This window comes from Hippocampus guttulatus, chromosome 6 (assembly GCF_054856545.1).
Source record: "Hippocampus guttulatus isolate MCC_2025c chromosome 6, RoL_Hgut_1.0, whole genome shotgun sequence".
In the NCBI taxonomy this organism is placed as follows: domain Eukaryota; kingdom Metazoa; phylum Chordata; class Actinopteri; order Syngnathiformes; family Syngnathidae; genus Hippocampus; species Hippocampus guttulatus.
The window spans coordinates 4765454-4790163 of record NC_141266.1 but is presented as its reverse complement, the minus strand read 5'-3'; the positions used below and the strand labels follow the sequence as shown (position 1 = coordinate 4790163).

The following is a 24710-nucleotide window of genomic DNA, read 5'->3' as shown; positions in this document are numbered from 1 at the left end:
AGCGATGTCATCGATGACAATGATCAGACAGAAGTTGCTCGAGTTAGTGCCAATTTAAAATATATTTCGTGACAATGAGGCGGCAAATTGCACATGATCTAATGAATCTTTATCACATACAGTATTAGGGATGGGCAATTACCAATACCAGGTATCAAGATTTATTTCAAGGTATTGGTACTCACGAGGGCAGCCAATATCAGTATGTCCCACACTTTGGTGGACGTTAAGCAATCAGGAACTGTATTCTATATTTTGATTGGAACTTTCCGGTCACTGGATTTATTTTTCACATGATTTTGTGATTTATGTTTTTAAAAAAAATGTATTGTGTGTTTTATACAAAACATGTATTTCATGAAGTGTAAGCGCGGATGATTGTTCGTCTACATGTGCCCTGCGATTGGCTGGCAACCAGTTCAGGGTGTCCCCCTCATACTGTCCAAAGACAGCTGGGATAGGCTCCAGCACACCCTGTGACCCTCGTGTGGATAAGCGAATCAGATAATTGATGGATGGAAAGTAAAAGTGGTGTCGGTACAGTACTAAGTATTGTATCGGTGACGACTGAAGATTTGAGTCCTCGTACGGACGTATGGTTAACGTAGTGTGTGTGTGTGTGTGTGTGTGTGTGTGTGTGTGCGTGGTAAGTGTGTGTGTGTGTGTGTGTGTACAAGGTTTTTTTAATCCCGTCTGTCTTCATTTTTAATTTAAATTTTAGTTGCTCTGCTTTCTATGCAGTGCTGGTTATTCTGTGGCCCTGTGTTCACATTGAGCATGGTACTGTACTATAATGATGTTCATGAAAAAAGTAATAGGAGAAGGATCTAGAAATGTCTTAATAAAAGTCTTTGATCCATTTTTGATCATTATGAAAACCAGTGGATGAGCCTTAATCCCTGATTTTATTGAGCAATAAAGGTTTTCAGCAACCTAAAATTTGCCGCTTTTTCTTTCCGGTACAAGCCACAGTGACATGTTACTTAATTTGTCAATGGCTGACAAGTCCTTTTCTCAAACGAGTCGCATGCCAAGATAAAAGGATGCCAAATGCTTCATTGCTCACCTTTGTAAACTGTGTCCTGTTCTTTCATTAATTAATGCCATGCACTAAGCTTGTAGATGACACGGATTCAGCCATCGTCACACCGGCCATGCGCACTGAAAGAAATGCTCGTCAGGTCAGGGATTTTCATTCCAAAACCGTAACATTGTGAGATGAACAGAACTGTCTGGCTTGATTATAACGTGGCTTTCTATTGATGGGAACTCTGCTTTGTGCTATGCCAAACCAAACTGAATAAAGCTATCAGGCACATTTATAAATACATCAGTCTCTCTTGACTTGTGTCAGGGAGCAGTTCATTTGGTGATATGATTTCCTTGTGAAGGTAAAAGCTGATATTTATTTTATTTGTCCAGGTGCTGTCCTGTCATGCATTTTCACGAGGTCATACTGCTGCGGAGCTGACACTGGCAGTGGTACAAGCCCGGAACTTCGCCCTCGATTGCTCCGTTCTCTGCTACGCATTGTGCCCCAGAAGGCGGCAGCAGCACTCCTGTTCTCAAAAACGGACCTGTCCCAGTACAAGTCAGGGAACATCCTCTGGGCTGTCGTCCAGCATCTCTGATTTCCCAGTCGTAGTTTATTTTTTTCAACATATCCAGCCAAGCAAAAGTGTAGTGAGCCATCCCTCATTATTCATCATCATGTCGAGCCGGCGGAAGGCTTCCACTCCCTGTATGATCCGACCACAGGAGACCACGGTGGCACTGGATGAGGAGGAGGAGGTACCCTGTTATTGTCTGGGCTCTATAATTCCTTGCTGCGAGCAACTTTTACACCTTTCTTGTGATGTTTTGTTGACATTATTTCTTTTAATCTCAATATCCTACCAGTACAAGTAGAGAGAATTTATTTTTTTTTTTGGTTTGTGTCTTTGCTTTAAACAAAAAAATATAAATATATATATATACTGTATATACACGCATACATATAAATTAATTGGTTAACTAGAAAATTATGTTCGTAAAGTTGCGTTTTTCATGTGAATGCTGCCCTTATTCATTCCGTGTGCGTGTGTGTGTGTGTGTGTGTGTGTGAGAGAGAGAGAATACATTTTGCATTAACTAAGGCATTTATTTTCCACGATACACTGATTTCGCAATATTTTGCCATGTTATTTGTAATTGGGAAACGTGTTTTTGTCTTCCAGACAACAGAGAACCACACTGAGGAAGATGCTATGGAGACAGATCCATCAGGTGACCAAGACCTGATCGGGAAGACCTCTGACTCCCCAGCAGCACCTGACATCCTAGTGTCTGAGTCGTCAGACAGTTCCAAGTCTACACGGAAACAGCAAAGGGGCTATGAGTGCAAGTACTGTACCTTCTCCACTCAGAACCTGAACACATTCAAGGAACACGTGGATGCCAACCACCCCAATGTCATCCTCAACCCACTGTACCTGTGCGCTGTATGTAACTTCAACACGAAAAAGTTTGACTCTCTGACAGAACACAACGATAGGAATCATCCCGGGGAGAACAACTTCAAGTTCAAACGCATCAAAATGAACAATCAGACAGTTTTGGAACAGACAATAGAGGGCTGCAGCAGCAATGCAGTCATTTACAATAGTTCCAGTGTCATATCTGGTAAAGCAGAGGGGCAGAGCACTGTTTCCCTCAGCAAAACCGCTGCAGCCAAGTTGGGGAAACAAAAAGTCCCTTCCTCAGATAATAAACGGACGGAGCCTCAGTTATGTAAACTGAACCCCGACTTGAAGAAAGCAATCACGGCACTCAATGTCAACGGGACAGTCATCATCCCAGACTCAACTCTTCTCAAAGCAGACGGCCTTTCTCACATCATGCCTTCCCTGCAGCGGCCTGTAAACTACACCCAGGTAGGATGCACCAGAACCAGGGTAGAAAATTCCAATTTTAGGGCTGCGGCAACCTTTAATACTCAAAGAGCCATTTGGTGTTTATGAAGTATAAAACATCGATTTCAAAAGTCGATATTTGACTGTACTGCAATTAGCAGGATGGCTTGTGTTGTTATGATTCCAGGTGCCGAAGATTGCGATTCCCCTCAACACAACCAAATACAATCCATCGCTGGACGACAACCTGACCCTCATCTCTTCTTTCAACAAGTTCCCGTACCCAACACAAGCTGAGCTCTCTTGGCTTACCGCGGTCTCCAAACATCCGGAGGAGCAAATTAAAGTCTGGTTTACAACACAGCGGCTCAAGCAGGGCATTAGCTGGTCACCGGAGGAGGTACAAACGGTCAAATTATTCTTTATATGTACTTTTTCCTCCCCACACACATTTCTTTTTCAGCCAACCGTAGACAGTCACACCGACAAAGACGCTCTGATGGGAGGTAAATGTAATGGATGTATTTATAGATGGAAACATTTTTTCCCATACCAGGTAGAGGAAGCAAGAAAGAAGATGTTCAATGGAACAATCTCATCTGCGCCTCAGACTTTCACCGTTGTAACCCCTCATCTTACCACTCAGTCATCCGCCAACACACCACCAGTAACGAGCGCAGTTTCCAAATGCGTGCAGCCTGCGGCTTCAGTCCTCCAATCCGTCCCTTGTCAGCTGCTGGGACAGACCAGTCTGGTGCTGACTCCCGTTGCCAACGGCTCGACTGTTACCTGTGCACCACTGGCACTCACGTTGGCAAACCAGGTGCGCAGAGAAGATATATATTGGACAATTCAAAATAAATAATCCAAAAAATGTTTAGAATCTGAAGTCTTGGCCTCCATTTCTTTTCCCTCCCACAGGTTGCTCAGTCGCTCAAACGTCCCTTGCCCTCACCCTCAACTGCCTCCGAGAGTAAACGGCCCTCCATCATTCAAGCCATATCGACGCCTATTGCCACATCCAAGCTGGCCTTGCCCAAAGTGTTAAATTTCACTGCAGACCCCAACAAAACAGCCGAGCAGCTATCAGTGCTGCGGTCCAGTTACATGCAGTGTCCTTTCCCAGAGGAAGAAGAGGTTGGAATAATGGAATAACCACTGTGAACTGCTATGAATATAGACGGTGATAATCACGTGCATCTTGTCATGTGACAGATCTACAGGCTGATAGAGACCACCGGGCTGTCCAGAGGCGAGATTAAGAAGTGGTTCAGTGAACAACGGCTCCTTAATCTCAAAGGTATTTGGTTTCCCACGTCTGAAGTTATGAATTACCGAGGCCAGCGGGTTTTCGTCTAACCCTAAAGCAAGGGTCATCAACCTTTTTGAAAAAGAGAGCTATTTCTTGGGTACTGATGAATGCAAAAGGCTACCGGTTTGATCTACACATCTGAAATGTTCTCAAATTATCTTGAATCATATGTTTTGATAGTTACTATTCAGAATTCTGAGATTTATGTGAAGATACTGATCATGTTCTGCCACTAATTATAGAAAACAGATAAATATCAATATGCAACATTATATTTCTATCGATCCTGCCAGTGTTTACACTCTCAAAGGATCACTTCAACACCATTCCTTGGAAATCACAATGCCCCATTGCTGGTTACTTCTTTTTTTGAGAAAGGCATGTGATCGGGGGGGTGGGGGGGGGCTGGTGCCCACGGCCACCACGTTAGTGACCAACTGCTCAAACGCTAGTTTGAAACAACAATGTGCAGTCCTGAAAGAACAGCTTCATAATAATTTTGATCCGCTCGTTTGGGACAAAGAGAATATTGTCTCTGTTGTTGCCGTGGAAACACCATCTACTTTAAAGGACTATAATATTGGTGGGCCAGCCTGGACCCAGAGTTCAGGGAAGGATTTGCTGATGCAATCTCAACAATATGAGATCCTGGATAAGTGGAAGAAGATGGATGGATGGATATAATATTTCGACACTCTCAAAACTGTATGATGTCCATTTCACAGACCATACATGAATTTCTCTTCAAGGTCCCATGCCATCAAAATTCATTTATTTTCTTCTGTTTTATGCATAACATAGGTTAAAAATGAATCTGTGACATGGTTTAAGTTTAACGTCTCTTCAGTTTGTCATTGGCGTGCAGTAACTTTTGAAAGATAAAGGCCTGCAAAATGAGCGCATCTCTATTCGGCGGTGGCGTGCCATAGATTTAACTATTAGTATTTAAGTACTAGATTCAAAGTCATGTGACACTGCGTCGTGACAATCCATCAGTGGCGAGAAAAATATGCTGCGCCTCTCACAACACTCAACAACAGTAACGGAGAAATAATCGTTGCTGTTTATGGTTCAGAAACTTTTTGTTAAGGTCTGCTACCGATACCGGGAGAGCACCCAAAAACGAGCCAGCTTGGAGAATGATGAGCGAGGATATTGGCGTACCTGGTAAATACTACTTGTTAACAGCGGTTGGTTGGAGCCAATTTTCATTTGAACCACGCAAGCAATATCATTAGTCCCACATTTATACACATTCACTCAGTCTCGCGTTCAATCACTCACGAGGTCTTTATTAAGAAATTATGGTATCTATGTGTGGAAGTCCCACTTGCTCTCCGGTACATGTGGCACAACACAAGCTAATACGTTTTCAGTGCGTACACTACTTGTGCAGCCATTAAGCATTGAAAATTCTGGCTGCGGAGAAGGCGGGCACGGGTGTGTGCTCACGGAGCCACTACCTCCATCTCCAGGCGAGTCTTGGTTTTTGACCCTATGCTTGAAAAAGGGCAGCCTGGTCATTTCCAGCCCAAATTATCTTGCAAACCTGATGAAAGGACATCAAACATTAAAAAAAACAAAAAGTGCCATGTGAACTCCAAGATGTCTCATATATGCTACATGGCTGTCAAACTGTTATGAGCAGTAAACGTATCGTACAATAATTTCTCTTGCCTCAAAATTCACAAATGTTCCAATATGGATTTGGCATTTTGAAAAAGTGCAGTTTATGAGCACTCCTTTGAATTTAACAGTCAAAAAAGATGTATTATTTAAGAACTTGATGTCAATTTAAATATGTATTTTTCCTTTCTTAACTGAATGTTACTCAAAACTAATTGTATTTGTAATCAAATCTGGATACATGCGAACATGTTTTGGCGAACGCAGGTCATGATTTAAAAAAAAAAGGAAACCTTGATGAACCTTTTGCAACTTCTACTTGTGTTTGCGCTTCATGTGGAATTTCAGCATGATAAAGAGTGGGATACATTGAGGTCATCTCTGATCTATATTTCTACTGTTGTTCTCCATTTCAATTTCTGGGTAACATAAATACATTTTTCTCTCTGTCTCATTGAAGGTGTTCATCCACCCCCAGTGTTGGTGAAAGCTGAGGTGACTCCAGTACCTAAAGATGGACCCGTTAGGAGAGCGGTCCCGAGCCACTTCCCCCTGCTGGAGCGAGTGAAAGGGAAGTCCTCGGAGCAACTGAAGGCACTTGAGGAGAGTTTCCAGAGAAGCGGCGCTCCAACAGACGCTGAGATTGGTACAAATTTGCTGTCAGACTTTTCGCGTGGGGCTGGGGAAGAGAGGAAATGATTGAATAAACGTGATGATTTAGCTAAGGAATAGAAACTCTGGTGAGGGGTTGAAAATAAAATACACAGTTTAGATTTTAAAATGCCAAGACAATTGCCAAACAAACATGACTTTAGAGCAGGGGTGGCCAACCAGTCAGAGACTAAGGGCCAATTTTTTTTTACTGTGTTACTGCAAAGAGCCACATCGTGCACATGGGCACACATAAACATCCCTGCATTCCTGCCACACGCACACACACATGCGCACACGCACGCGCACACACACTCACACACACACAAACCTCAGCTCAGCCCCATGTATTATAAATGTCACACACCAAGATGATAATGACAGAAATGGACTCCTACAGTACTAAGACCACAGGCCAGTCATTTTCAACAATGAATATTGTGTGCACTGTCTCACACACACAAACTCTCAGTTCAACCAAGTCCACAAACAAAGATATAATAAAAATTTTCTCTTACTCAGCATGTTGTTTAGCGGCTTAGTGGAGGGACTTCTGGCATTTCTTCTCTTGAACAATCCTCTTCAAATCTGGCTTGTATTCCGTTGTTGCCACTCAGAACAGGCACTGTCTGCATGCGAGCTGCAGTGGTTACTTATTACTTGGATCAGCTTGCTACATATTTCACCGAAGATCGACTTTCGAAGCGACGAACCTCCCGCGATTGACGCGATCGCGCACGTGCAAGCATATACACACGCACGCACGCACGCGGACGCCCAACCACGCACACGTGCACAGATGCACGCACGCACACCAAGACAGCCGGAACGTCACCAAACATGAATGAAATTGAAACACACAGAGTATCCCCCCCCCCCTTTCTTCCTCCCAACCCTCGCGGTCGACTTGGGATCAGTCCGCTGGCTCCCGGTGGATCGCAATTGACGTATTGGGCAGTCCTGTCTTAAAATCTGACGTAATTCGCTGACTAGCTTAGCACCGTTGTTTGCACATGAGCGGTGATTCAGTTGTCATCTGACTGGTTGCCATGTATGTCAATCAAGTAACAGGATTGATGATAGGCTGACATCGTAAATTCTGCTGGAGGCGTTTTCAACGCTTGTGATGTGAAAGCCCGGGCGCCGCATTGAACCAGCCAAAGAGCCGCATGCGGCTCGCGAGCCGCGGGTTGGCCACCCTGCTTTAGAGGATAAATCAGATTTTTTCCACAGGGAATCCGGGGCGGGCTGGCCATCGTGAATTTGGGGAACATAGTTTCGTACTTTTCCCGAACGACCGGTGTATTTCCAGGCGGGCCCTGGCTATTGTAGCTGAACCCCCAATCCACCCCCCCCCCCTCCTCCCAAGGCATTCCAAGCTTGTAAGAAACTTGTATTTACACACCTCAGACAGCAAGATTATCTTATACGAAAATCTTATTAGACATAAGATAGAATGACGTTTGACATCATTGGTTGTAAAAGGGCAAAATCAGGACAAAAATAGCCCGATTTTCTTTGTGTGTACTGGGCCTTGGTTACCTGTTCTTTCAGATTCACAGTTGAGATTTTCACGACTCTATGGCTAGCCGGCGATCCAGAACAAGCTGCACCCACCCAATTCTTGATCTCGTGGGGGCGACCTGGCGCTTTGCCGTGAGTGCCCCTAACTGGCAAGCTCTGTAGAGGCCTGAAACCATCATGAGCAATTGAATCAGGTGTGCTGGAGTAGGGAGGGATCTAAAATAGACAGGATATGGCTCTCCAGAAACCGGAATTCCATACCCCTGAGTTATGTTCAGATTCTGCCTATGGCAGTTGGATCGTCGGACCTAATTGTGTGCTGAGAATGCTATGTTAATTGTTGCACCGACATAGTAACATCTTTCGGTGGATGGAATGGCCTGAGCTCTATTGAAAACTTGCAGGATCAGCTTTGGTGTGCTGTTCACAACACAACTCTTTGGCTGACTTAAGACAAAAGCTGGTTGAAGAATGAAATGAACAGTGTGTGAGCAGTATTTGGAGAAGGTGCTAAGATGCTGTGGATATGTATGATTACTGAGGCTTCTGATTGTAAACAAAATCAATTCTCAAATGTATAATCTTCAAACCTCCAGTCCACTGAATGCCAAACATAGACAACAGCAAAATAAGCTGTTTGGCATTGGCAGACAAGATAAAACATTTTTGGATACAACCCACATTCTCTGCTCTCCTGCGTTTCCCTCAAATAGATGTTCCTTCCAAATATGGTCCCTTTTAAAAAGGAGATAAGATAAGATATCCTTTATTTGTCCCACACTGGGGAAATTTACAGCCTCCAGCAGCAAGAATGTAGGCAGAAAGAAGAAGAAAAAACAAACAAACACCATTCAATTAAGTGCAATATAAATACAAAATGGATAAATCGCAGTGCTATTTACAGTTGTTTTCCACATCATTCAATTATTATTAATATTATTGTTGCAATTTTTTATTCAGCAGCCTGACAGCAGTCGGTAGGAACGAGCGTCGGTATCTCTCCTTCTTGCAGCGCAGGTGTAACAGTCTCTGGCTGAAGGAGCTACCTAGTGCTGTCAGGGCGGGCTGGAGGGGTGGGAGGGACTGTCCATCATAGCTTTTAGCTTAGTTAGCATCCTTCTGTTGCCCACCTCCTCCAGAGTGTCAAGGGAGCAGCCCAGGACAGAACTGGCCTTCCTGACCAGTCGCTCCAGTCTCTTTCTGTCCCGGGCTGAGATGCTGCCTGACCAGCACCGAGTTATAGAAAGTCTTAAGGAGCGACCCCTGAACCTCAAAAGACCTCAGTTTCCTGAGTAGGAAGAGTCGGCTCTGTCCTTTCCTAAAAACTAATAAACAGGCTTTCCAATGGGAAAAGATAGATTGCTAAAACATTGTTCGAACAAAGAAATAAGCTGCCAAACAGAGTATTTCCTTGTTTTTTGTGCTGTTTATTTGACTTACCATTTTAAGATGAAATTCTATCCAGGATTGTTGTGGATGTCTGCAAAATGCTGTCACAGAGATGAAATACCAAAGAGAGACTTTCATGAAAGACTTAGGCACCGGTTATAGTACTGGATCACATTACAGCGATCATCAGATCGCATAGGGATGACGTCACTGGCACGTCATCACTGTGTCTATGAATGTTCATTCGATATAATGGCATTTTGTGGATATTTAAGAACTGACGGGTGTGAGCAATCATGCTTTTTCCTCACAGTGACTCTCTTGACTCCCAACACACGGAAGAGGTTCGTTGAGACAGTAGTGCTGGTTTTTAGTGGTAGCAGCTCACCTGACTCTTCGAACTCCGTTCTGCTCTAGACCAACTGGCCCAGGAGACCAGGCTGTCCAAGACTGAAGTGGACTGCTGGTTTTCTGAGCGCAGGGCGCTGAGGGACAACATGGAGAAGGCCTTGCTCAGCGTGACGTCCAAGACCACAGATGACAAAGGCGACAGGCCAGGAGTGTTGCTCAATGGTTCCTCACATCGCGAGCAGGATGGAAAACTGCTCCAATCATCAGCTCTCCCACCATTCCTCTCTTCTTCATCCTCCTCAAGCTCCCCTCCTGTGCTCGCAGCCTCCTCCCCTCATCCCCCAACCTTGTCTGCCTCTGCATCACCTCCCATCCTAAATTCATCCTCCTCTTCTTCTCCACATCCTCCCATCCTCTCTCTGTCGACAAGCCCCGCTCCCATTCCAAGTGGCTCACTCACTCTTCTGCGAGAGGTAATAATTGATACGCTGACTTTGTCAAAACATCACGCCTTGAGCTGTCACAAAGAGATAACATTTCCTTTTTAGATTAACTGCTAATCATAACTGAGTTTTGTCAAGAAATACGTACTAACAAATACTAATAAAACTTGTGACAAGAAATCAGAATCATCTTTATTGGCCAAGTATGTAGACCACACAAGGAATTTGTCTCCGGTATAACACGCTGCATTAGTATTATCATAAACAAGGACATGACAAATAAGTATGGAAGGACATTTCATAATGCAAGTGAACCGTAGTGCGGTGGTACCACCCAGTGACAACTGTATACAGGTAGATTATTTGTCAGGTTTTCTTTTTGTTTTTGTTTTTTTACAGGTTATGGTGTGACTAATTACACGACGGTGCTTTAATTGTAATAATTGTTGGCAGTATGTGATGGCATTTGGGCGACAGATTCCAATTATATAACAACAACAACTGCATTACCAAGAGTGACAAAGTTGTGTTGTGAAAACTTTTGTGTCCCGCATAATTACAGGCAATAACGCATAACACATGCTCAGGTCAGCAATTAAACAATGGTTGCGGTAGATACACTCACACATTCACTAAGAGCAGGTTCTTGTTCTTGTCTCACTTGAAGTAATGGGTAGAGTGTCTCATGCGGGTTCTTTGTAGAGCCTGTCTGATATTAACATTTAAAGGGGAAGCCAACCCAAAAATGTTCTTTATGAAATGTTCTATGCACCCCCACGAATCTAAACAAGGCATTCTGACTAAAATCGCGAAATATAGAATACGAGTTAAGCAGCAAAATCCACCTGTTTTTACACATCTCACGGGCGGCCATTTTGCCACCTGCTGTCGACTGAAAATGACATCATAGTTGCTCAGGTAATGACCAATCACCAGCCACCTGTTTTCTGAGGCGTAGATTGTTGATTGCCTGAGCCCTGAGCAACTGTGATGTCATTTTCAGTCAACAGCAAAATGGCCGCCCCCTGATATGGATAAAAACGGGTCCATTGGTGTCACACCTCCACTATGTCACAGTGTAACATTCCTCTTGTCCCAGAGCTTGGGACACTGAGACGCTGCATTATTAACCTTGTCCTTCATGTTCTCTCTGCTGTTTTCGTTATGCAGTACATCTCTGGCAATGTCGGCCAAAATCGCTCCCCCAACATCTCTCCTATTGGATGTGCCAAGTTGTTGTAACGGTGTGCTGCGGCCCAAATTGAACATTTTTTCAATTAAAGTGTGTCAGCACCAGCAGGCACTGACCCCTAAGTGCAATGTGAAAAACGGGTTGCTATAATTTCACTTTTAAGCCACATTGTCCTGGTGGTAGATTTAATTCTGCCACCTACTGGTTATTTGCATGTACAAGAGTGCAGTTTTGTGAGAGCGCGGCACAGATTTATTCTGGATATCGTTGAGGAGTAAATCAAATTAAATAGCTTTCTTATATGTAATGTTTTGCTTTTGCTCCTCTGACCTGTCTTGGCAGATGTTCTGTCGGACCCAGTGGCCAACACCTGAGGAGTACAGTCAGCTGGAAGCGCAAACAAGCATGGGCCGCACTGACATTGTCCGCTGGTTTAAGGAACATCGCTCGGCCTTGAAGAATGGTGAGATCCTGGCCTGGTTGGAAGCTTACCAGAGCCAAAAAGATCAGCAGAAATCTGGACAAGAGCTGAACGGAGAAAGTTTTGACAAACAACACCATGGTGTATCACTGGAAGCAAAAGGTATGTTACTGTGATCATTCTGTCCCGCTTTGTTGAGTTTTCACGTTTAACCCCACAAATTTTGGTGTAGTTGAGGAAGTTGGCGAGAAGAAAACAGCGGCAGCATCTTTGGAGAACTCCAAGCTGCCTAATTCAGACACAGTACAGTGGTTGACTGAAAAACTAACTCACAGTGTGTCGGACCTGAGCCAGGCTAGGCTGGACCAGACCAGCTCTAGCATTGCTGAAAAGGGGAGGTGGGTGTCTTATGTTTGAAAAAAAAAAAATCCTGAAGTAGTCTCTAAATTCACACGATTCAAATGACCTCCACTTGCAAATATCAATACAGTATTTCTTCCTGTTTAAATAATACTGCTCTTTCTTAGTTGGCACTGTTTGTATCTAAAGTGCTGTCTATGGATGTACGAGTCATACAGTATTTATGATTGAATAACTTAGTTTCATGCATATTAAATATTCCAGAATTTACAAAGCATCGTGCGTCTGGCTGTGTTGAAATTGCTGCCTTATGTTTTTGGTAGGTGGATTCAAGTGACTGTTGCTGTGGACAAAGAGAGTGAGGGAGGATTACAAAGACAGCGACTGGCAGCAGATACTGATGTTTTGACCATGGAGCAACCTGGGAGGGTCACTGGCTGATGGTCAGTAAATTGGCATTATTACGTTTCTAAATTGACTTGAAAAACCAAACGAAGTTTGGGAAATTTGTGTTAGGTTGATAATTTTTTTGTTTTCAACAATATTTTTTCCAATAAATGCCAAGTTTGGTTCCTTTTCATGGGCAAAAAACATACATTTGTTGGTTGAACACCATAACAGAGTATCAGCGTTGTGTCCTAACAGCTTCTTTTGCTCCACTGATGGGACATGGATGACGAATGGTATATTGGATGATTCAAGTCTCATAAATAAGGAGGAGGAAATACAGTAATCCCTCGCTATAACGCGGTTCACCTTCTGCAGCTTCGCTGTCTCACGGATTTTTTAAATGCTTTTCTTAAACAGTGAATTGTGTTCTGCATCCTGATTGGCTAAGGGACTGACCAACGTGAACAGTCTCCGGACCTCGTCTCTGTACAGCTTGCCAAATTTACCTTTGCAAATGTTTGGTCTTTGTTTTCATTGTATCCTTGGCGGATGCTGGTCTGTCAAGGAGGGGAAGCTCAATTTCGGCCTACATCATAAAATATGTCCGTTTATTTATGCGTGGATTCTACTCTCTGTTCCTTTTCAAAAAAATGAAAAGGATGCCTTCACCATAAGATCGGAGATTGGCTCATTTCGCTGTCAATCAAAAAGAGATTCAGCCTCAGACAGATCATCCAATCATCATGCAGAAAGCTGAGTTTCCGGGCCAGCCGATAAACGCCCACTGTCCGTAGACTCTCAGAGACGCTGAGCGTCCGGTGGGCGGGACAAAACCAGCATTTATCCAATGACACGTCTCGTTTCAATGAATTGGGACAACCTACATTGAACTCTCTCAACGTACAGCATCCGCGCGGTCGACGCTCAGCGTCCACACAGTTTAAAGCACAGTGAAGCTGCGGGAATGAATGAGAAGAGAGTCGTGTCGTAACCAGTAATAAGAAGCTGATTCGAAACTAAAGTTGAGCGCGTTGTAGCGCATATTTAGTCAATGACATGTCCACACAATTGTACGTACACACATCTATTTGATCACTTACTTTTTGACATTTTAGGAGAAGCTAAGCTTCCCTTGCAGTCTTAGAGCAATTGCCTCTGCATTGGAGACATAGTTCAGTATTGTATAATAACTGTAAAAAATAAAGCTATCAAGTACCAAGTACAACTTTATAGTCAAATTAAAAAAATGTCAAATGTGAGACGCACATTTGAAATTTCTTCCCCCTCACATTTTTTTTTGCTTTTTTAAAAAATAAATCGTACTTCACGGATTTCACTTCTCACATGTTCTTTTTGGAACGTAACCCCCGCGATAAACGAGGGATTACTGTATGACATATTGGCATTTTTTACAAAATGAAAATAAACAGCCAATCCAATATCATACACATACATGCACTTAATTGTTAGTACCCCTCTGTTAATGAAAGCAACCCCCCGCCCCCAAAACAAAACCTCAGTGGTCACAGAAATAAAGTAATTAATAAAGATGCAATGAAAATTAACAAGTGAAAATCAGACATTGCTTTTGAATTGCAGTTGAAAAGTATTATATTTAAAAAACCTCATAAAATGGGAATTCAAAAGCAATGCCTGCATTGTGGGTTTATCTTTCATTGATAGAGGAGTACCCACAATTATGCCCCTGTGTATAACATAACTAAGAAGCATTTATTGCAGTAATATTACCTCCCCCACAAAAATGTGTTTTCCGTTTATGCACATGCATTTGTTGTAGTAAAAACAATGGAGAGAAGAACCACAGATACTCTCCAACAATTTCCCAAAAGATCTTGGCCAGATTCTGCATGGTTAGAATTGCCTTATTCCGATAATATTCATTTTGGGCCAAGTTCCCAAAGAAGCTAAAACAAAGCAGTTTTGAGTCTACTGATTTAATAGGTAACATCATGTATCATATTTTATGACTGCTGATCTTGGAATTTGTTAGCACCAATAGCATATCTGGAGACATACAGTACAGTACCTTACTAGCTATAATCGGCATACATGCACTGTAATTATGATGCAATCATGATGATGTATGATGTCAACTACTCCCCCACCCAAAAAAAAAAAAAACAAGAAAAAACACTTTCTTCCCAGTTACAAGTTTAGCCCTCTTTATTGTGTATGTGGTTTGGGACGAGAGGATAACGCTTGAATTACATTTGCGGTGCGTACCTAGCAGTCCTCGCGACAGATCACCTTTTATTTGCAAATGTTATTTCAGATGAATCGGCCCTTTGGTGAGTATGTTCCAAACAGTGTACACCTGTTCCTGCTTTCTTCCATGCTGCCTGCTTTCGAACTGGCCGCGTTTGGAAGACGCATCACAGCATTTTCCCCCGCCTCCGGTTTGCTGGCAATGGCTAAATGAGTGGAGTCAGGCGACCTATGTGAGCTAGACCAATTGTGGCAATTTAGCCATTTGTTGGGCTCGGGCCTCAAATAAATGACCGGGCCACTGGCATATCTTTGCAGTAGAGAAATAATCACCAATTTTAATGAATGTGTGTGTAATCTGATTGCGTCTTTTTTTTCTGTTACTGTAACGGAATACAGTTACCGTATTGTCTGCAACATAAAGCGCACCTAAAAGCATTCAAATTTCTCAATAACTGACAGTGTGCCTTCATAATCTGATGCGCCTTGTATATGGATCAATATCCTGATTTATTGGACATAGTATTTTAAATGTTCTATAAAGTGCTTTGTTACAGTTGAAGCAATTGTGAAAGCTCTAAATAAAGCTGTATTGTATTCCTTTAGCTACCTCCATCTAGTGGATGCATAACACAACCGCAGCCACTATTGTAGCTTCTGTTTCATGTACCTTATAATGCGGTGCGCGCCCTATGTATGAAAAGACTCAAAATGTTTGAGTAACCGTGGGGGGGGGGGGGTCCTAAAAGTCACCTAATTCTTGTTGAAGAAGTACACAACTGCATGCACTATGTTATGCCGCTTCACGTGTTTTTAAACAAGAAGTTACTGCTGCCATCTTGGCTGCAGCGTTTTCCTACTTTTCACCAGATTTCACACAGAGAGGACTTCATCCTTGGACGGCCAGCAACAGAAATAACTGTTTGTGATTGGCTGTGGCCCTGAATGGTGGACTGGGTCTTTAAAATGCCGCAGCTGCGCTCTCATCCACCCAGGAACTTATTTGTGTAAAATTAACTGCAATTGGTCCTTTGAATGGACAGTTTGATGCCATAGCGTGATGTGAGTAGCATGATGCCATCATTAGCACGTGCGTGCACATAACACACACACACACACGCACACACCATGCAATTATTGGAGCGAGGCATTGCTGCCATTTCAGTTAATGATGAGATGTTGCCTATGGTGTCAGTGTTTCAGTGACAATCACTGTTGAAGAGGACATTTGTTCTACTGCTACATATTTTTCTGGCAATTCACTGTTCAACCTGCTACATTTGGTTCTTTGACTTCATGCCTCAAATGTTATTTGTGGGAAAATCTCAACGTGACCGATTGTTGACTGTAGATCATGATGTCAAGAAAACAATAGCTGTAATTGCTATTAGCGGGACCTGGGAAGTGACTTGGCTTAATTGTGAATTTAGGATAAATAATGGATCCAAATTACTGTACAGCGAGTCTTTTGATGGTGATTAAATACACACATTTTCTTGTTGGCATACAGGCTCACTTCCTTTTTTGTCTCATTTCTGTTCTAGATGATGTGAATCCACACTCAAGTGTCACAAAGAAAGTCACGTACAAGTTGCCAAAAGTGGAAGCAAGGTTGTATCGCCGTGCCGATGGTGGTCACGAAGCAGGTTGGATGTCTGCATGCATGTCACCCGACATGTGGTGCAGATGCTCATGTAGACGAGTGCCAAAGCTGGACTATTTTTTTTTAGATGTATCCTTGTAAATATTTTTTCTGTATTGCTTAAAAAAAGTTTGTATAGTTTTCTTGGAAGGCCATGTTTTACTTTTCTTTTAGATTTCTGCCCAGGACATAGAATGTTTGTGTTCTTTAAAGCTCAACATGTAAAATAGCTGTTTATTTGCTGAAAATCAATCCTATTTTGGAGGGAAAATGAACCTGCTTTCTGCTCAGTATGATATTTGTTTTTTGTTTTTTTAATGGAACTTGCATTACTATAAGGCTTTCTTGTGCTCGGACACTTCATCTCCAGCTCAAAATTTCCTTTTGCTGCGTCAGCCCTTTCTAAAAGGAGTCACAGACAATGTTCTTGAAGAGAAGTGAGAGGGAATGGATTGCAGGAGTGCAATTTTGGCCTCGCTGCTGGCGACGAAGCCCCACGCTTGCCACAAAGAGCCACATGTGCAGACCAAGACAAACTGCATTAGGCCAATGAATGATAGAACGCACTAACTTGTATCTTTTTGAATCAGCTGGTGTGCTCCTGCATCAGTACCCGAGGCAATAACAGTGCAGAATGTTCTTTCTGTCCTATTAATGTTGAAACATATAGTCTGTCTGATCACACCATGCTGCCTTTTCAGGTCTTTCCACATCAACCGATGGTTCATTATGATGGAAATACAAAACTTGGGACTATTTTTGACTGAACGTACGTCGGGGAGATACATGAATAGCGATTAAACGACTAAAGCCGTTTCAATTGTGAATCTTGTTCAGCTGTGAATTGTGAACATGTTTCGTCCACTTTCGCCTTTCCCTGTTTTGTCTTCTCAACTGACAGTGTGTGGGGGAGGGAGGGCTTAGTTAATTCTGGTTGTTCATGTAAAATCGGTTCTAACAAGTTCAAATGGCAATTTATTTTAAATGTAAGATCAAATCTGCATTGACTGCCTTAGAATCAAATTTTTTTTTACTTGTACTCAAGTTTTGAAGGGATGATGTATTTTGTCTTATTGCATCCTCACGCATCAATTCTGCAAGCACTGCTAGAGATTCAACTGTCACTTCTGTATGATAACGCTGGTTTGAAAAGCAGAATGAACATGTTTTCCGCTGCTTAAGTTTCATGTTCAAGCGTCTGAGCGTATTCCGGCTTGTGGTTGGCTTCAAAGAAATACTGCCTGCATTTTCATTTTCTACTTTAAATCTGCTCTAACTGAATCAATACGCAATACTGGTCTTGATCTTAATGCATTAAAACTTGAGAGATTGATTTCCATGTCTGGTTACGCAACAACAATTTTATGAGACATGACTGTGAGATTGCTTGTACGGTACTGGTCCTGGTTATGAATCTGAGCTTGGGCCCTGTGTACGATTTCTCCAGGTATTCCGGCTTCCACCCCCCACATTCAAATGTTTGCTTGTTTGGTTCATTGAAGACTATAGTTGTGAGTGGTTATTTATCTCGATAACTCACAATGCATTGGGGATATTTGGCTTCCGGGTGATATTCTGGGATGAACTCAAAATATGCCGTGTACTTTACACGTAAACTGAATTTCACCTGCCCTAGTATTTTGATCTTTCACTACTTTGTGCACAACTTCCAATTCTGAACAATGGTTCTTAAACCTTTTTAGAGGTACCAAACCCAACGAGTTAATGTGCAGATTCACCAAAACCTTCATGAGTGAAAAGTAAATATTTTTTTTACAAATTCAAGATATAAAAAACCCCCACATTTATTAAAAACAGAAAAAAGTAAATAGAATTTCAAGAGATAAGTGCTTTTTTTTTTTTTTTTAATTGTACGATGTTCTACCACGACAGTCACGCGGTGACTACGAAGCGAACTAAATTTCCCACAGCGCTGATTGGACAAGCATTGTCATGTGATCATCTGCAGCCAGTGATGGTCAAGCGGGTGTGTCATAACAAATTAAAATGTTGAGTCGCGTGTGATTTACCCTCCATGGCAGAGGCTCCGTCGAACCCTTGAGACTGATTCACCGAACCCAGATTAAGAGCCACTGCTCTCGAACAGTGGCGCCTATTACGCCGCTCGTTGACGACCGGTAGCTCGCGGACTGGTCCCAAGTCGATCGCGAAGGGTGTAGAGAAAAAATATAACCAACCATTTGTGTGTCTGTGCATGTTAGTAATATATATATTTTTTTGTTAATATACTGTACATTGCACCCTAACCATCCTATCGGTCTAATTTTCACAAAAAGCAGGTAAATCTTGAACCTACACGCGCCACCGAAGTTGTTAGTGCTCAGCAGTCTGCAATTGCAGCTTGTGATCGGAGCTGTTGCGATGGATCTTTTATCGTTATTATTCTCATTCGTGTACAATTCACCGAGGGCACAGGCAAAGAATGGGAATCTGGAGGGCAGAGGGAAGCATTTTCAAACGGTACACGTGAGCTATGATAGTTAACAGGCTGCCAAAGTGCCTCGCATGCCTCTGTGTCAGTTAAGACCAAGACACCCCAACATTTGATGGACGGTACCTCGCTAATGTAAGGCTATGAATGGGATCTTCTCAGAGGGGAAGTAGCCCCTGTTTAAAGCAGGGGTTTCGAACTCCATTTGTGTGGGGGTCATTGGAGATAGTCTGCATGTGTCTGGGCTGTATCAATTATTCAACAAAAGAGGTTAATGCACTCCAAAAAAACGTTCTTCAGGCCCTGAACAAGATTGGGTATCTTATCTCCCTAATATTTCACGTACTTCTCAGCATTAGTAGTGTCCGATTTCTTCAGCACAGCAACTTTCTCTGCATTCAAGACATGTCGGGGTGCCCGTGTTCAACAACAACAAAAAAAAACCCGTCTCCAGTTCTTCTTGCAATTGTCAGTTCTCATTGCCAACCATTCACTTTAAAGCATATTTTGTTAAAAGACGAGAGTTGGAATTAGAATTACGTTTTGCGAAAGTTGTCATGCGCCTGAGGTATCGTAGCCCGCCCATAAGTGATAAATAGCAATGAATGGCAAATAACACACTCAGACTAGATTTTTTCGGGAAACTTGTATTTACAAAAACAAAAATGACTTGTGATAAGAAGTATGTACTACCGATTTCCACAACAATACTTGTGGTTGGCCACAAGCCTTCACCCACCAGCTTTTTGACAATTTCAAAGTCCGATGATATGCTCACTGAGAGGCTGGAGAAGATCATGAAGAACCTAAATCAGATAACTATGGGATGTTTTGCATCTCTCAACACGACCATCTGCTGTCAAAGGGTGAAATAAGGCAGTAAAAAACACAGTATGAGAGGGGAGTTCGATAATCACATACAAAAAGATTTTTTTTTTCATCTTTAAAAGTCATCATAACAGCAACCGCACTTATGGCTTTAAAATACTTGCCAATTTTACTTTTCACTCATCAGACTTAAATGAACTAATTTGGAGTTCCTCAAACAGAAGAAAGTGAAGAAGCAAATATTTAGACCCAAGTGCAGAAGCTGAAAGGGGACGATGGGTTGCGCTTGTCATCGCTCATTAATCCCCCAAACGGAAGCCTTGGCCCCAGTTGTGACGTCCGCCGCCACCACCACCGCCTCCTCCTGCCTGCTCCTGAGGCGCTGGTCTCCTCGCGGGAGGGGCGCCGAAGCCTGACACGCCTCCTCTCCTGGTCGGGAGGAGCTGATACCTGTCGAGCACGATTACAATTATTAAAAAGGCAAGTTTCGGAAGTATCATACCACCATTGATACACACAGACCAGCCATAAGATTTGGGCTATTTGCAAAATATAAACAAGTCCAATACAGGAGCAGAATCAAATCTTTCTTTCCAAAGACAATCTTCAGTTAAGAGTGACGTTGTCAGAAGGAAATGAATCTCATGTGTAAATAAATGATTGTGGTTGCAGTTGTGTTGAACTGTAAATGTTAATCTGAGAGCTGACTCTGAGATAAAAAAAAAATATATACACAGACACACACACACACACACGTATAATATGGCTCTCATTGAAACACATTTCCAAATATTTTGCTTTCGTGGCTCTCTTAGTCAAAAAGGTTCCCAATCCCTGCATTATGCAATGCATATTGACTTGTGCATTTTTTTTTTAGCTTGTGGAAGTCAATTCCCCGTGGCAATATGGGGAACCACACTTGTAAATGCGTTCAAAGATATTTGCCGTTAAATTTTTTTTGATTCCAACACTGGCAGTGCCGCGCTTCCAATGTTGTTCTACTAATAACAGCACTCACAAGAACTGTGGCGTAGAAAGGAAGGAGCGTCCTCCGAGGTCCATGGGATATTTGAACATGAGAAAGAAGTAGAGGTGACCCACCAGGTTCCCAATGAGCTCATTCACAAACCTGCGCCCAAATGAGCAGAGGCATGTCAGTGTGTGTTGCAGAAAGAATGAATAACGGGAAGGACAGAAATAAAGATGCGGTGAACAAAGAGATTACTCACGAGCCTCCAATGATGAAGTTGAAGATCAAGATGACCCAAGGCAGATAATGTGCCTAGACAGAGCATACACTGACAATGAATACCTTGGATATAAAGATGCTGATCGCCATGAACAAGGCTTTTCATAAATAAATACACTGATGTGGTGTTGGTGTTACAACATGTTACCTTGAATCTTGTTCCAAACCAGAAAGACACAATCATGTCTTTATTGAACTGAGCCCAGATGTACAGTACAGACATGATCAACGGGATCATCAGTAGCTATAAACAAAAACACTCTGTAAGCATCCGGGCAAACATCATTGACATTATTTTCTGCAAACGCTGAGCACCATGAGTTTTTTCCACTCGTTGCCTGGCAACTGCATAGCTAGCTGTTGTGTCAAACTAAAGTGGATGTTAAACAATAAGAATACAAAATTAAAGTCAATGCACGCTTGCTTAAATCTCACGCTTTTGTGATGAAAAAAAAAAAAAAAAAGAGACCAACCACAAATCGTTTCAAAACGTCACACACAGGCGCCGCACAAGCCGACACGAAGCCAAATAAAGAAAACAGCAGACACATGCGTACAGCGTGGTGATTGGTGAAATAAAAACAATATGGGACACATCACTCAGGTCTGTGGGAATGAAAGGTTTCCAACACTGCCGTATTTTTTTTTCTGTATTTGGCTGTATGTCACGTGTGCCTGAAACACTGATGGCAGCTCACTGATTATGTCCACCCTCTGGTAAGTCATAAGTGGACATGTCTGTTATCGTGACCGTAATTCCCCTAGTACAGGTCTTTTAATTTTTTTTTTTTTTTAAAGGGGGGGGGGGGGCTTTATGTTTAGTCTGTATTAACTCTAATTTTGACACCCCAGGTTTATATGCATTGTATGCATTGTGTGGCATGGATGTGTTTTCCTCCAAATATTTGATTAATTTATAACATTTCAAGGTTATGAACAGCACACTATAGTGAAACTCCGTTACAACAATGAAACCTACATGGGCGAAAATACCCCCTAGTGTGAAAAAAATCTTCATGCATTAACACCATTCCCACTCTCCTGCCCCCCATACAATGAAAAAAAAACCTGTTGCGTTATACGAAATCTTTTTCTCTGCTCTTGCCTCGCGACGAGATTCACTACAACAAAGTCTAATCCAACAGCGACCTCTACTGCTTCGTTCGGAAACAGCAAGAGCAACCACCACACTGGTTTAAACATGTGCAGTAGTCCAGGAAGTATTTGTTATTGGTTGTTTCAGACGCAGCAAGAACGTTGCATTGCTAAAAAGGCTACAAAACGGACCTTTGGATGTCAAGCAGCTAAGACAAGAAGAGCTCTGACGCTGGAAGAGAGGGTAAAAGTGATCAAAATGAAAGACTGAGGAAGCAAAATGAGACATTATCCAAGAAATTGATGTAAGTGAAAGTAAATGCTGATCATAAATTTCGCAATTTCTTTCCCTTTTTTTCTTTCTACACTGACTATATGAAGTGTCAAATAGTTTATGCTCATACATAAAAATAAATAGTACACATCCGTTTGTGTGTGTGTGTGTGTGTGTGTGTGTTTACATTTTCAGATAAAAGTTGCGGCAGTGAAAAAACCCCTGTTGTGAAAAATTTCTTGCTGCAAGCATGATTTCGTTGTAGAGGAGTTTCACTGTATGAGCTAAATTGCATTGAGGGATAAGAAATCATGAATTTTACCGCCCCGTACAAATATTTTTAATGGCTTAAGTACAACACTAGCATAGGATCGTGACGCGCCGCTTTCTGACATAAGTACAAATTTAGGTTCAATAATCAGGCTTTTAAAATGCTTACCTGCATGTCCATAAGCAGCCCAGTTATCTACAACCAGAGTCAAGGACAACAACCACAGGGCTCGCTTTGGTCACAGCTGGAGACGTGTGGGAAGGGGGGCGAAGTTACTCGCAAACCCATCACAACAGCTCACTTTCACATACGTCTCTTCCCCTACTTCTCATTTGGCAGAGTAGCTGAATCCTACATTATCTCTTGGAAACAGTCAACACACATACAATGCTTTTAGAGTTTAAAAAAAACACTAGTGTGACTGCATCGAGTTTTGAAGAACTTTCACTACACGTGAAATTAAAAAAAGACTTAAAGAGTGAAGGAAAGGATACAACAATGCAGATCCAGTTGAAAAGGAGCATAAAAACGTAGTCAGCCGGTCGCCCATCGAACGCTCCTTAAAAACCCAACGAAATAAGATGCATGAGACACAAAAACTGTATCTGTGTGCAAGTGGAGGTAAGCCATCTCACCTGTCTCTAACCGAGTCGAGTAATTGTAGAGGAAATATAAGTTGACGAGGAACAGGAAGCCGGTGTTGGGGTACACTGGGAAATACAGGGTGGCTGTGACTGGTCTCCACAGCTAAAAACAGAGCAGGCGAATCTAATAGAAACATAGTCCGACTACAAATAAACTGCTTCGTACACAATCTCAAACAAACAAACAAAGTACTCCCCGCATCATCATATCCTCTGGATAAGTGCTACTGCAAAAACGCCAAGCTATAGTGAGCATTAATAAAGACTATACACTTGAAAGATGATTTAGTCTAAAATTAGCCACAGATGTTGCATTCATTGCAACATAACACTGCATATTAAGACCTTAAGGCCAGTTAAAAGGAACAACACAATATGGTTACAATTTGTTGAACTAAACACGTTTAAAATTCATCTGCTGGGATAATACAGCATGGCATGGCACATTCGTGGGCGTCACATCATATGCGCTGCAGAAAATTGTCCATCTTGACTTAATTGGTTCAAACTAGTTATGTGCTTCATGAAATGTGTTGTTCATCTGTCAATATTAGCAAGGTAGGGTAACATGGGCAATAAAATCGCAATTAGCCTGTGAATCCACTTTCATTGACGTTTTTGATTAATGGTCTAACTGTTATTTATCCGATTGGAGACTATTACTGAGTTCCAATCGGTCTGAGAAATACTGTACTTCATTTTGATCCGTTTTTGTTGTTCTTATCTGTTGAAATAAATCAAGCATGATTTTCAGTACAAGGCTGTTTTGACTTTAAACAAAATACCTGTTTTGTGTTTTTGTACACACAATGCATCTGTATAAATAACTTACATTTTCAAATGTTATGTTAAGTTTCTATGCATTTTTCTTTCTTTCAGTGAACCCGGAAGTCTTAAATTAGCTCCACGTGTCAAGCGACGATTGGCTGGCTTTCGGTTCGGCCTGTTGAGTCAGCCAAGCTAGCCACCTGCTAATAACGCCCCAACAATTTTCGTAAACACAAACATTCGCTTGGATCGCTCGATACAACCCAAACAAACACTTACGTGAAATCTCTTTAAGAACAAATCTGGCCTCAGTACAAGATTCCTGGGATCAATCAATCCTAGTTTCCCTATGAGGGGAACAGCAACCGAGGCAGCAAACCAGCCCCTGGTAATGAGGGGAATGCTTTTGAACCAGTCCCCGATGTCTGACATCTTCCATATAATTATTTCAGCGTGCTAAGCATGAAATTCAAAGCCCGATTAGAAGTTTAATGAATTATCAAGATTGCGCCAGCACCCACAAGTCTTTGGTGAGTATCACTTCAAAAGTTTACATGACGTGGCTAATCACAAGCGGCTAGCTCTGCTTGTCGGTAACCTGCGTGATCAGTCACGGCATCCTCATCCGGTCAAGTTTTTCAAAATACATTGTGAATGGTTTGACGTCAACCAATTTAATGTAGAAACAAGACCAACTATTTAAATCGTCCA

At 42.3% G+C, this 24710-nt stretch overlaps 2 protein-coding genes across 2 annotated transcripts in view; one reads left to right on the top strand and one right to left on the bottom strand.

The window, feature by feature from the left end:
* The window catches only part of zhx2a (zinc fingers and homeoboxes 2a), a 33803-nt gene extending 16052 nt beyond the window's left edge, over positions 1-17751 (top strand). Inside the window, exons 3-14 of the mRNA XM_086113806.1 lie at positions 1423-1791; positions 2217-2912; positions 3079-3291; positions 3448-3714; positions 3813-4028; positions 4107-4191; positions 6290-6475; positions 9811-10217; positions 11722-11962; positions 12033-12198; positions 12484-12603; positions 16321-17751. Coding sequence (XP_085969932.1) covers positions 1423-1791; positions 2217-2912; positions 3079-3291; positions 3448-3714; positions 3813-4028; positions 4107-4191; positions 6290-6475; positions 9811-10217; positions 11722-11962; positions 12033-12198; positions 12484-12601 — 2964 coding nt within the window. The 3' untranslated portion in view covers positions 12602-12603; positions 16321-17751. The remainder of the gene's footprint in view (positions 1-1422; positions 1792-2216; positions 2913-3078; positions 3292-3447; positions 3715-3812; positions 4029-4106; positions 4192-6289; positions 6476-9810; positions 10218-11721; positions 11963-12032; positions 12199-12483; positions 12604-16320) is intronic.
* Positions 17752-19497: 1746 nt separating this feature from the next.
* On the bottom strand, positions 19498-24614 carry derl1 (derlin 1). The gene is made up of 8 exons (XM_086114378.1): positions 24279-24614; positions 23223-23334; positions 23082-23146; positions 22756-22782; positions 21096-21191; positions 20928-20980; positions 20717-20827; positions 19498-20148 (listed from the first exon to the last, which is right to left on the bottom strand). The coding sequence occupies exons 1-8, from the start codon at positions 24429-24431 to the stop codon at positions 19998-20000; spliced, it is 768 nt and encodes a 255-aa protein (XP_085970504.1). The 5' UTR covers positions 24432-24614; the 3' UTR covers positions 19498-19997.
* Positions 24615-24710: the final 96 nt, after the last annotated feature.

Coding starts and splice junctions, on each gene's coding strand:
- derl1 (XM_086114378.1), bottom strand. CDS start 24,431: ATGTCAGACATCGGGGACTGGTTCAAAAGCATTCCCCTCATTACCAGG. Junction 22,783..23,081: donor TCAACTGGATCTGCATTGTT/GTATCCTTTCCT, acceptor CTCTGGTTGTAG/ATAACTGGGCTGCTTATGGA. Junction 20,981..21,095: donor GGTTTGGAACAAGATTCAAG/GTAACATGTTGT, acceptor TGCTCTGTCTAG/GCACATTATCTGCCTTGGGT.